At 39.4% G+C, this 13,233-nt stretch overlaps 1 protein-coding gene across 2 annotated transcripts in view; it reads right to left on the reverse strand.

Annotated features, from left to right (window-relative positions):
- Positions 1-13,233, reverse strand: part of LOC128620620 (ADP-ribosylation factor-like protein 15) — a 73,574-nt gene that overhangs the window by 55,094 nt on the left and 5,247 nt on the right. For both annotated transcript variants that reach the window (XM_053645828.1, XM_053645827.1), the window contains one exon: positions 365-509. In XM_053645828.1, the coding sequence (XP_053501803.1) occupies positions 365-509 (145 nt within the window). The remainder of the gene's footprint in view (positions 1-364; positions 510-13,233) is intronic.

Consider the following 13,233-nt stretch of genomic DNA (forward strand, 5'->3'; position numbering starts at 1 on the left):
CAGAACAACACTGGCTTTTAACGTTTACCAGGGTTGCCAGGTTTCAACAAAATTCCCACTTCAACTACATCTCAAAAACTGACGCAAAGAAATTGGAAAAATAGTTTTTTTTGAATTACAAACTGAATTTTTAAAGTATACATGTTGGAAACAAGTCCACTGTAGTGCACACGCATTAAAACTAAGCCAATATTGCTTTTAAAAAAAAAAACTCGACCCTGGCAACCATTAAAGGCTTCCCATTTACACTTAATCACTTCCTGTTAAAATGTCTGCTTAAATGTTTGTGTCTGGGATGGTGGTTTGATGTGTGTGTGCATGTGTGTGTGTGTGTGTGTGTGTGTGTGTGTGTGTGTGTGTTGACCTGTAGTAGGTACGATAGTGTCTGTGGCTTCGCTGCACAGTCTGGAGAGTAGACTGGTCTTTCCGGAGCCCGTCAGTCCGATACACACTACATCATACTCCGCTCTGGGAGGGGGCGGCCCTTTACAACACAGAGCTCTGAAACACTGAGAGAGAGAGAGAGATGGGGGGGGGGGGGGGGGTGGAAAGAAGAAAAGGAAATAAATGGTAAGACAGGGGGCATCAAAATACATGTGTGTGCGTGTGAGAGAGAGTGAGAGAGAGAAAGACTGTGTGTGAGGGAGAGATTGTGTGTGAGACTCAAAGGAAAAAAGAAAGAAAGAAAGAAACAGCATGACACGCTGGTATCAGTGCACTGACCATAGGTGTGATTAAACAAGTATGGTACCAGACTCATACACCATACCTCATACCCTATCCCTGACACCCCATGCTTGTCACCCCATACCCACACCTGTATCAGAGCATCCCTTCTAAAAACCCCAACCCATCCCAGGATGTACTTGACTCACATCTGTTAACACAATACTGTGAGAAGAAAAAAATCCACTCCACTGCACACTTCCACCAAACTCGTCTGTTCGAGATCCGCGATTAAACGTCATGACGACGCCAGATATTTAAAGAACCGCCCTTTTAATGCTGCTTCTTGTCCCTTAATATGGCACCAATAAGGCAGATCAAACAACACAGCAGAAACGAAGATCAAAGCTCACAGAAAACCTGCTATTGAAGTGCGTCAGTCTGTGTGACAGTGTGTGTGAGAGAGAGTGTGTGTGTGAGTGTGTGTGTGTGTTCATACAGAGGTCACCGACCGGGCCGGGACTGGAAACACAGATTTATCATGGTTGGGCCTTTCCCGTAACAGATGTGTGTTTGTGAATGATATGGAGAGTTGAGCTAGAAAACACTTACACTGGTGGATAAGAGCAGATGACGTGTGTGAGAGAGAGAGAGAGAGAGAGAGAGAGAGAGAAGAAAAAAAAACCTAAAGACTAACTTTTATTGGTCAAAGTAAATAATCACTCAATATTAGCACAGGAAGAAATGACCATGATATTAGAGTGATGTTAGCAAGTCTTCCTGATGGAGACGGTGAATATAAACTGCTTTGTAGAGCAAGACACGCCCCTGGGGGCATCACATACATGCTCCAGAAAGAGAGAGAGACACAAAATTAGTATAGGATGAGATGTCATATTTTCCTAGAAGTGACAACTGAAGCAATATTATCTCTGAACATACCATGTCCTGCATTAATAAATTATATTATAAAGAAGACTGTGAAACTGTCTTTGTTGTTTAAACTTTTGATCTTTTGTTCAAAATATTTATTATTGGCACCCTTTTAGTCAATACTTTGTGCTAGCTCCCTCTACCATGATAACAGTTCTGAGTCTTCTCCTATAACGCCTGATGAGGTTGGAGAATACATGGTGAGGGATCTGAGACCGTTCCTCCATACAGAACCTCTCCAGATCCTTCACATTTCGAGGTCCACGCTGGTGGACTCTCCTCTTCAGTTCACCCCACAGGTTTTCTATGGGGTTCAGGTCAGGGGACTGGGATAGTCATGGCAGGATCTTGATTTTGTGGTCAGTAAACCATTTTTGTGTTGATTTTGATGATGTTTTGGATCATTGTCCTGCTGGAAGATCCAACCACGGCCCATTTGAAGCTTTCTGGCAGAGGCGGTCAGGTTTTCATTTAATATCTGTTGATATTTGATGGAGTCCATGATGCCATGTATCCTAACACAATGTCCAGGTCCTCTGGCAGAAAAACAGCCCCAAAACATTAAAGATCCACCTCCATATTTAACCGTGGGCATGAGGGACTTTTCCATATGGCTACCTCTCTGTGTGCTCCAAAACCACCTCTGGTGTTTATTACCAAAAAGCTCTATTTTGGTTTCATCTGACCATAGAACCCGATCCCATTTGAAGTTCCAGTAGTGTCGGCAGACTGAAGACGCTCGAGTTTGTTTTTGGATGAGAGTAGAGGCTTTTTTTCTTGAAACCCTTCCAAACAACTTGTGGTGATGTAGGTGACTTCAGATTGTAGTTTTGGAGACTTTCTTTCTTAGTCAGTATATTAGTTCGTGAGGTTTGGGTAGTCTCATACGACTATTTTTTTTCGAGACGAGCTCTCAGGAGTGGCACAGAGCATCATCGTCATCATCCTCCTCTGCTTAGCTGTACACTCGAGCCGTCGATCCAAATCTCACTAGCCAATGGGAGTTAGAAAAAGTTCTGACGTGATTTATCTTGGTTTCCTTTTTTTTTTTTTTTTTTACATCACAAAAACCTGCCATTTTAACAGGTGTGTGTAGACTTTTTATATCCACTGAAGAAGGTATTTTTCTGAAGAAGGTATTTACATGCAACAAATCTAAATAATAATAATAAATTATAATAATAAAACTATTGATATAATATTAAACCTATGTTGCATTATTATATTATGTTACTACAGAACACTATAAATATATAGCAGCGAGCTGTAGAACAAAAACACCACGCTTTTTTGTTTGCAAAAATATTCATATCGTTAATTCATAACCACACACACACACACACACACACACACACACACACACACACACACACAGTGTTTGATGTGAGGAAGTGTGTGATATGAAATCAGGCACAGGACGACGCTGCCCTCTAGTGGCTTTATGAAGTAACACCTGAGAGACATCCTCATCAAATACAGGGGTTTATGGGTAATATTTCTGAATTGTAATTGGTCAGATGGTGATTAATTCTCTAGAACAGCAGCTCTGACAGGAGTGCAGCTTTATATCAATGCGCTTGTTCTAATATGTAATCGTTTCTATAGTAACGGCTCGTTCATAGGGACGTGTACGGCAGACGCTCCACGTAAACGGATTTAAAAATTGTTCGTAATCGTTGATACGGTGAAGTTTTCTGTAACGAGAATACATGTTAATTTAACATTTACGGAAGGAGGCTCGTGTCACTGCTTTGTAACAATCAGACGGAAAGAAAGATTCTGTAATTGTCAACAACGTGGAAAGAAAGAAGGAAGGATTCTGTGTGTCAAAAAAAGAAAGAAAGCATTCTGTATGTCAAAAAAAGAAAGAAAGAAAAAGGATTCTGTATGTCAAAAAAGAAAGAATGAAGGGAAGGATTCTGTACGTCAAAAAAGAAACAATGAAAGGAAGGATCCTGTACGTCAAAAAAGAAAGAAAAAGATTCTGCAATTGTCAAAAATCAAGAAAGAAAGAAAAAGAAAGAAAGACAGAAAGAATATGATGAGCTGAAGGAACTTCATGAGAACCCTGAAATAGGAACCTTTTCCGAATCATCTCCTGTATCTTTCAGGAAATGAGGAACCTCTACAGGAAGTGCAGATGAAACACTGATGAGCTCGTTATTGGATTCAGAAGTGTAACAGAAATCATTCAACACCGTCACCACCAGGTGGCGCCAAACAACAAAGTTTACTTCATTTTTATGTCTTTGAGCTCCAACTACACAGATGACCAATTTCACTGTTAAACACCACCGCGCTTTGAAAATCTACTCATTATGTGAATGAGCCGTTACTATAGAAACGAAGAACATATTACAACGATCTCATTTATATAAACCTGACCATCCCGTTCCAGCCGGAACTACTTTCCAAGCAGTGCCATTATACCATGCACACTTTCCGACCCAGCAGCAGATTGGAGAAGATAACCTCACTGAGGTGTAATAATGATTCACTCAGAACTATTCAAACCGCAGGAGAACCTCTGGAAACTTCAGGATTAATCTAAATGTCACAAGATACAAGTTCATGTTCACTGGGATAGCTTCAACAAAACACACACACATCTATTAAATTCACAAACACTGCCTTCAGGGAGAGATTAACAGCACACGTGGGATGTTAAAGATACGGCAGTGAGACAGGAAGTCGTTCTCCGTTATAGAACAGGACCAACCTGTGGAACTGCACCGTACCTCTCAATCTTATAGCCAGAGGACATGCAGTCTGTGTGTGATTGAGAGAGAGAGAGAGAGAGAGAGAGAGAGAGAGAGAGTCTGAAAGGAAAAAAACAATGAAAAAAAAGACAGAAGAAAGAAAGAACAGCGTATCTACAGGTACCAGAACTTCAAATTTAATACTTTTTAATACCATATTAAAGACATTTCCAAAACATTTGAAGACCTGAACGTCACTTCGATCATGCTAGACAGGGTAGCCTTCTCTAGAGGTAGATATGAGAACAGTGAAAGAAAAAAAAAAAAGAAAAAACAGTATTTCCTTCCCATGACCTCCCAAGAGAGGAAAATATATAAAGAGAGATGGGTTACGGCAATCAGAAGAGAAAAAGTTGTGGGATTTATCATCACTCCCTCAGCAGAAGGTTTTTTTTTGTTATTTAATGGCAGGATAATATAACAAGTAGTGTTCTAAATAAACACACTTTTTAAAGAAAATATATAAATATTTTTATGTGTTCGACCTCGTGGCTTTTATTTTGGAGGAAAGTCACAGGAAGTCCTCCGTTTAATCGTAAACATTTTAATTCACTTCTCGTTACTGATCAACTGAAACGCTGTGAAGCTCTGCACACAGAAACGTAGAGATCACGCTAACGCATAACCAGAGTGAATCTGGGCGTGTCGGGTCTAAAGGCAGGGTATACGCGACTCAAACTCACTGCAGGAAAGAAAGAAGGGTTTAGTCATATCAAGAATGTAGAAAAAAAGAAAGAAAAAGAACGATAGAAAGAAAAAGATTTAGTAGTATAGAGAATGTAGAATGAAAAAGAAAGAAAGAAAAAGATTTAGTAGTATAGAGAATGTAGAATGAAAAAGAAAGAAAGAAAAAGATTTAGTAGTATAGAGAATGTAGAATGAAAAAGAAAGAAAGAAAAAGATTTAATAATGTCAAGGATGCAGAAAGAAAGAAAAAGAAAAGATTTATTAATATAAAGAATGTAGAAAGAAAGAAAAAGATTTAGTAATATCAAGAATGTAGAAAAAAGAAAGAAAGAAAAGATTTAGTAATATCAAGAATGTAGAAAAAAAGAAAGAAAGACAAGATTTAGTAATATCAAGAATGTAGAAAAAAAGAAAGAAAGACAAGATTTAGTAATATCAAGAATGTAGGAAGAAAGAAAGAAAGAAATAATAATAATGAATAGGGTTGTCACGGTACCCAAATTTCAGTAGTTGGTACCAATACCAGTAGAACTCCACGGTACTCTGCAGTCACTCGGCGATTACGCCTCCGTCTGATGGTGACGGAGGTCGTGGTGACTCTGGGTATCTGCTAAAGCTAGCGGTGTGGAATTACGTGCGTTTGACGACATGCACCATCACCTGGGAAACGGCTAATTCTTCTGGTTAGTAAAAAACCGCTAGTGTTCCATTTAAGACGATACTACCCTCGTAAAATTCATACACTAGACCATAGAGTGCATAGTGTAAGTGTATAGCATGGCATTTGGGACACAACTTTGGCCTGTATTCTCCGATTTTCATAACAGATTATTACTGATTAGTTGCTGCAGCTCTATTATTATTATTATTATTATTACCGTGATAAATTTGATGACACTCTTCTCTGTAATATAGCGATTATAATCTTGTACTATTATTTTTAAAAGATGTTACAATGTTGATTGGAAGTAAACTTGCTCTTTAAAATATTTAAGAAATGAAACTGTATTAAAACATTTAATATTATAAAATGCTATATTATAAAACATTTTTTAAAAAAATCAGATTTTCTCCTCGTTTTGAAATGTTCAATCATTTATTTATTTATTTTTGAAAGTCTATTTTTTATTAAAACACTACTGAGCATGTCAGCGAAATGTCTTCAATGATCAAAGCACGCAATTTTTTGACATATATCGCCCGAACCTATTAATCATATGCGTTAAAGCATTTATTTCCCTGGACTTTTTCCTTTTTATTCATTCATTCATTCATTTATTTATTAATTATTTTTTAAAAAGATTTTAAAGATTCGTAACGCGGCGATACAATTTCTCGGCCAGTTTATTTTTATCATAAAATCGTATAAAAAAAAGTAAAAAGTATAGAGATATAATATATATAAAAAAAATTGTAATAAATACAAATAAAACACTAAATATAGCGCCATGGCTGTTTTTTTCGTTTGGTATCCTGCCCTCGCCCTGTAAGCGGCGTGACCAAAACATCAGCACGAAAGGAAGGAATTTGATAAGAAGGCTGAGGATGGAGTAAGTTTGACCTGGAAAATATCATTTCCTTAAATTAAAAAAAAATAATAAAAAATTAAATAAAAGGAAACGCATGCCTGTGAGATTACTTCCCTGCCATGACGTCGGAAACGAGGTTTTTGTTTTGCGTTATATTTGTTTTAAGACGGAAAATGGAAAAGATTTTTCTTCTGAAAAAGGATTACATAACTTTTATCATTTCTTATCGTGATCATTTATAAGCGAAGGTCATAACGTCTGATGTTTTCACATCAATCAGATTCACAGTGAGACTTTAATCAAATCGAAAACCTTTTTTTGGTTGTTGTTGTTATTTATAGAAGCCTAAATATAATTTTGGATCCTAATCCTCTCTCTCCTTCAGTCTTTCTTTCGGTAAGCAGAACTCATTTCCTTCTTTGTTCCATCTTCATGAATATAAAAGACTAAATAGGGATTGGATTTTAACAAGGTTTAAAAAAAAAAAAAAAGTATATAGTGTCGTTCTTTAATGAAATATGGTTTAAGCACAAATTCTGACTTTTAGCATCTGTTCCTATTAAAGTTGGGTCTATAAACCTCTAATGTCACTCATGCTTAGAGATTCTGCACTTTTACTCCATTTTGAAGACTCGATAAGAAAAAAACTGACCTTCTGTGAGGAGTTCTGAGCTTTTATACAGACAGAAATCACGTTTGTCTTGACATTCCCCAAATTACATGTGGTTGGGAATAATATTTCTGTAGACATTCAATTATCATCTCAAACGTCATCTCGAGATTACGACTTCTCTCCAAATCTTGACTTCTCTCGCAATTTCAACGTACCTCAAATATTCAGATTCATCATCTCAAGATTTCGATTTATCATCTCATAACCAACACCGTTCAAATATTTTGACTTGGAAAAAAATCTCTCAAAATTCCGACTTCAAGATTTCGCCTTATTTTCTTAAACTTTCGACTGATCTCAAGATTCTGACTTATCATGTCAAAGTTTTAAGTAATTATCTCAAAATCTTAATAAATCAATAAATTCAAAGTCTGATCAAAAATCTGATTTATCCCGAGACTCTTGAATTATCTTGACGTAGTATCTGACGATTTGAACTTTTTGATTTTGAAAAGTTTGGATTTGTCTCAAGGTTCTGATTTACTATCTCAAAGTTTGAGGAATTATCTCAGAATTCGAAAGTTATCAAAATATTCTGAATTCTCAAGATTCTGATGTATCTCAAGAACTTGGACTGTTGCAGGCAAAAAAGTTTGATTTTCGGCGGCTTTTTTAAAAAAAAATGCAAACATATTTTGTGCTTTTTTTTGGCGGAAAAACAATTTGAATTGGCGAAATTGCAGTTGCACGAAGTTGTTTTGTGCTCTCATTCGCGCTGATGTCTGTTGGTAAACGAGACCTTTTATCGGTACTCATCTTCGATGCACGTGAATCTCAGAGGGCTTTGTGTGAACGCACGATGTGATCACGTCACACGACACGTCTCGGCCCGAATCTGCTGTAATTTAGGAAAATCGCAAGCTCCACCGAACGCCGTGGCGTTTGCTCGATTTTGCGTTCATTTCTGCGATCGTGAAATCCTGGAGGGACTGACTTTTCAAGATTTCCACTTCCACAGGAATCTAATTTCACTAAGGAAACAAATCAAGATCACGATGATTTTAACACAGTTTTCTTCTGCAGCTCCAGGTCCATCAAACACTTTAAAAGCATTTCCATTCTCATGAAACCCTTAAAAGTTTTATTCATAAAATAAATACAAAGCGCTTCCCTTTCAGAAAAGGTTGGAAAGTAGAACCTCTTCAGAAAGCTTGAACCGTTTGTGAGTATACGCCGCTAGCAAACGTAAGCGTTCTGATGCATACCGCGTAACGTGAAACTGTGTGTGTCTAACCTGATTTCTATTTATTCTGCATTTCGTGTCGTGTTGGCACTGGGTGGCATTTCCACAGAGAGCTGGGACGTTCGCCAGAACGCTTCGAAGCAACAACAGGAAGGTCCCAAAACGGATTATAGGATTTGTAGGAAGCCCCAACCCCCCTTAATACTTTACAAAAGACAATGCTAAAGAATGAACAGATTCCATTCATTCACACAACGAGAGCGGGAAAGGTGGTGATTATCGCCGCCTGTGTGCCATCCAGACGGCATCGTATGCCAAGTTTACAGTCTGAGACTGCAATCGCCAGAGCGCCGTAGAGACAAACAACACTGCTGTCTGACTGCGATGCGGACGGAGCAAACGCTCGGACTGTCTCGCTTCCAATCAGACAGAAAACCACAGGGGCTGTGTGAGATTGAACCAAACAAATCTAGTATGGAATTTTAAACTATATAATAAAGGAAGTTATTGATAAAGAAATTTTCAACCCATTATCACATATTTCTCTACAGTTTTCCTGAAAACCTTCCGTGTCGTGCCGTTAAAGGAAAACTACCGGTGAAGAGACGGCGTCAGAGCCAGCGTTAGGGAAAAATCAAACCGCATCGACCAATCAGAATCCAGAATTCAACAGTCACAAACAGCTCAGGAAATATCCTGTAAGAATAAAGGTTTTCAGGTCATGCAAGATTAAGAGTAGAATAATACCCTCGTGGATGATGTACAAAATGACAGAACGCCACGTTAAAGCTTTGATGAAGAACATAATCCAGGAACGCAACATTTCAACCCGGTCCTGATGGGGAATTTATTTCTTTTATTTTTTAATTAAATGTTAAAAGCCTACTCCAAGGAAGAGGAACATCAGGAGGGTTTGGACTCGGTTTGCTCCTCTACAGCTTCTCCGCACATCCAGTAAACAACTGGTGGAGCTTTCCTGGTTGAAGAAGTGTGCGAACATACAAACATTTTGACACGACTTTACGAAAAGATTGATGAGTGAAACCTGTTGCAGGTCAGTCCCTCCGGGATTCTGCATTCTCCGAAATCAATATATTATATTTGGAGGAGCTCGCAATTGATCAAAATCACCGTAGATTTTCCAGATTTGGGCTGAGACGCGTCATGTGACGTCATCGCGACGGGCATTCAGCCAAAGCCCAGGTCAATTCACGTGCGTTGAACATGAGTACAACGAAAAGGTCTCATTTACCAACAAACATCACTGTGAAAGACAATTCTGCACAACTGCAATTTCGCCAATTCTAGTCATTTTCTGGGGGAAAAAAAACACAACAAACTTTGCAAGTTGCATCGCAAATTTTGGAAAACAAACGCGGCAAAATCAATCCTGTATGGACTGAAATCTAGTCCTTCTTGTTACTAACATGTATGCCAGAAATATCAAACAGGTAGAAAACTCATGCAGATATGTGACCTTGCTGTGACCTCTACCCCACTGAACCCCTTTGCGATGAACTGGAACCCTGACTGCACCTCAGGCCTCCTCGACATCCCAACATCACTAATTCTCATGCAGAAAGTGTGAACGATCACAAATCCCCATGGCTACGCTCTAAAATCGAGTGGAAAGCCTTCTCAGAAGAGTGGAGCTTTTAATCAGATCTAGGTTTGTAAGCTTATCGGAGACTGCTCGAATTCTGAAGGTTTTTTTTAACTCCCTGAAGTCGGACTGTTTCTGAAAAATAGAACCCATTTTTCATCATAACAATACGTGGACCGACAGGAGTCGGCCCGTCACCGTGGGACCCAATAAATCCCGTCGACTGGGAGCTCACAGAGGCAGAGGAAGCGGCTCTTTTGTTTTCCTAATTCGTGACCTATTCCCACCCTGTTCCCACCTTTCACAACAGAGGCCGTTTTTTCAATGACATCCTGTTTGGGCGCTTAGGCGATCCCCGTTTCCCAGCATGCCCTTGAGCGAGCTGGTCAAGGCCACAGGGAGCGCTCTTCAATCCAAAATCCTCCACCACCACCCTGACCGAGACCTGACGGCTATATCCTGCTTTATCAAAGCACGGAAGTGTGGGGAATAACGTGGTTCAGGTTCCCACTCCTACTTCGGCCTACTCCTACTTCTACTTTTTTTTTTTTTGCCTGAGGAGACCTGGACATACATCACATTATAAACAGACCTGTTTCAATTCATGCGAATTTATGCCACGGCGCTGATGAATTCTGGATTCTGATTGGTCAGAATTTAACGCTTTAAAGTAAGTGAGATCAGGAACTGACTTTTTTAACGCTTAATGCAACTATACGTAGATTATAAAACAATAAACTACTGCGGTATACATGTAATAACACACTGTGGAAGTGCTGTTACAGGAAATTAATCCACTTCCAAGTAACTTCGCTTCATCACACCACCCCAGTTAATACAGGTTGTGAAACGCTGTTGGAAATCTACCCTCGGGTTAAATTGTACCATTCCAGGCCTATTTCTGCTGCCCCAAGGCCACTTTTTACTATCCTCTGGGCTTATTTCTACTGACCCAGGACCTTTTTTTTACTGCCCCAGGAAATTTGACCATTCCAGGCCAATTTTTACTGTCCCGGACCAATTTCTAGCATTCCCAGAGCAATTTTCACCACCCCAGGCCCATTTTTACTGCCTCCAGGCCAATCTTTACCATCCTCTGGTCTTATTTCTACTGACCCAGGCCCTTTTTTTACCGCTCCTGGGGCAATTTTACCATCCCAGGCCAATTATTACTGCCCACATGCCACTTTTTACAACCACCGGGCCAATTTTACCATCCGAGGCCAAATATTTCCATCCCCAGGCCTATTTCCACTTCCCCCAGGCAATTTTTACCACCCCTGTGCCTATTTCTACTGCTCCTGGGCCAATTTTAACTGCCCCAGGCCTTTAGGAGGCCATTCGTTTCAGGTCCTTCAACACTTCCTTTCTTGCACTGGAAAAAGAAAGAAAGAAAGAAAAAAAAATCTATGAAATTAATTATTTGATCTCAGCCAATCAGACAACAGGTTGGTTTTAACTGTAAATACACTGCGTCACTGTGACTGCTCCAGTGGTGTTTAACGCAACAGTTCTTGTTTATAAAACGGTTTTTCCAACACCGACTCGTTTCTCCTGACTTAGGAGCCTTGTCGTCTAAATAAAACCCAAAGTCCCAAGGCTCAACGCGTCTATTAAAGAGATCGAGCTGATTACGTGGCTTTTTAAACACACCATTAGCACTAAGAGTAACTCTCGAAGCTCACACAGGGCACTAATGACCCACATTAACCCCCGGGCTCTCAGCAGCTACTACAGAGCTTCTCGAGCAGAACGTCCTGCACTCGCCACCCACCGAGTACCTCGACCCACGTGGCTCAGAAATAAATAGACACCGTAAACCAACGGCTCTGAGAACAAACACCACACACACACACACGAAAGGAGAACTGGTTTTGGTACTCGTACGACGCTCACTGGTGTTTATTTGATTTTATCAGTGGGAGGTTTGGAGGACGAAGGGGGTCACAAACCTGACAAAACATTACGCGGCTAAAATTACAACAAAAAATGGAATATAATCCATGAAGAGTTTAGAACAACAGTATAATCAAATCTCCTTTTATTTAAAGGTGAACTCGAAAGCAGGGCTGGGCGATATGATAATACGATATCAGGGATCGTACAGATGCTCCATAATGAAATTCCAGGACTTTCAAAGCACGATTTTTTTTTTTTAATTTTTGGTTTTCCAATACTATACATGAGATGTCAGTGTACTCCACGTGAGTGACACGCTGCCAACAACTTTTGCTAAAACGTGGCTAGATGCCGTCATGCGCTAATTAGCATATTCATTATATCGTCATGTCGAATTTGCATCTGTGCATCTTTGCTACTATTTCTTTCCCAATAAAGCTGTTCTCATTTACATATTTTTCGACGGAACGAGTATGAAACGGTGACTGAAACTCGGCCCGTTAAGAGACTACATGTTCACAAGCTGTTGCGCCGCAATAATAAATATATCCAATTTAAATACATTTTTAAAAAAACAACTTTTTTTGCAGGCATTAAACAGTGTACCATCCAACACAATAAATCTTAACACATATCGCGTATTCTAGAAATTTCTTTGAGAATAGTGATATGATATTTTCGTCATATCGCCCCACCCCTAGTCTTTTTCCATTTCATGGAAGGTGTTTACGGCTCCACGAGGGAAATACGGATGGAAAGAAACGAAGACGTTGAGAAACAGGGATTTTCGGAAGTTTATAGAACGTCGCGATTTTACCGCGGTTAATTCGTTTTAAAAACGTTAGCTAGACGTGGATTTGGCATTAACGCGTGGATGGATTAACAGCTGTGAAAACGGAAAGCGTGCTGGGTACGCTTAACAACAACGGGCAGCTAGTAGAAGGAAATCGGTAACGACAGAAAAACGTCAGGCCGGTTAATTGATTATTTGTCGATGAAGCTGAATTCTCGAATAGGATTGGTCGGAAGGTATTTCCTCACACGCACACGGGTCTCAAAAAAACTGCGAAATCCTGTACGGAACGAATAATATGCGAAATCTTCCATCAGCTGAGGCGTTTGTTTATGGCTTATGGGTCCGTCCTCCGATGACATGCCGTCGTTTCTTTTATCGTAATCGAATAATTATTTTCTTAATTTACAGGTTTGTGTTGGCTCAATTTCTTTCTTTCTTTATTTATATTAAGAATATTAAGACAAAAGTCACAAATGTACCGTAATAAAACAAACAGTGATCACGT

This window comes from Ictalurus furcatus, chromosome 16, assembly GCF_023375685.1.
Source record: "Ictalurus furcatus strain D&B chromosome 16, Billie_1.0, whole genome shotgun sequence".
Taxonomy (NCBI): Eukaryota; Metazoa; Chordata; class Actinopteri; order Siluriformes; family Ictaluridae; genus Ictalurus; species Ictalurus furcatus.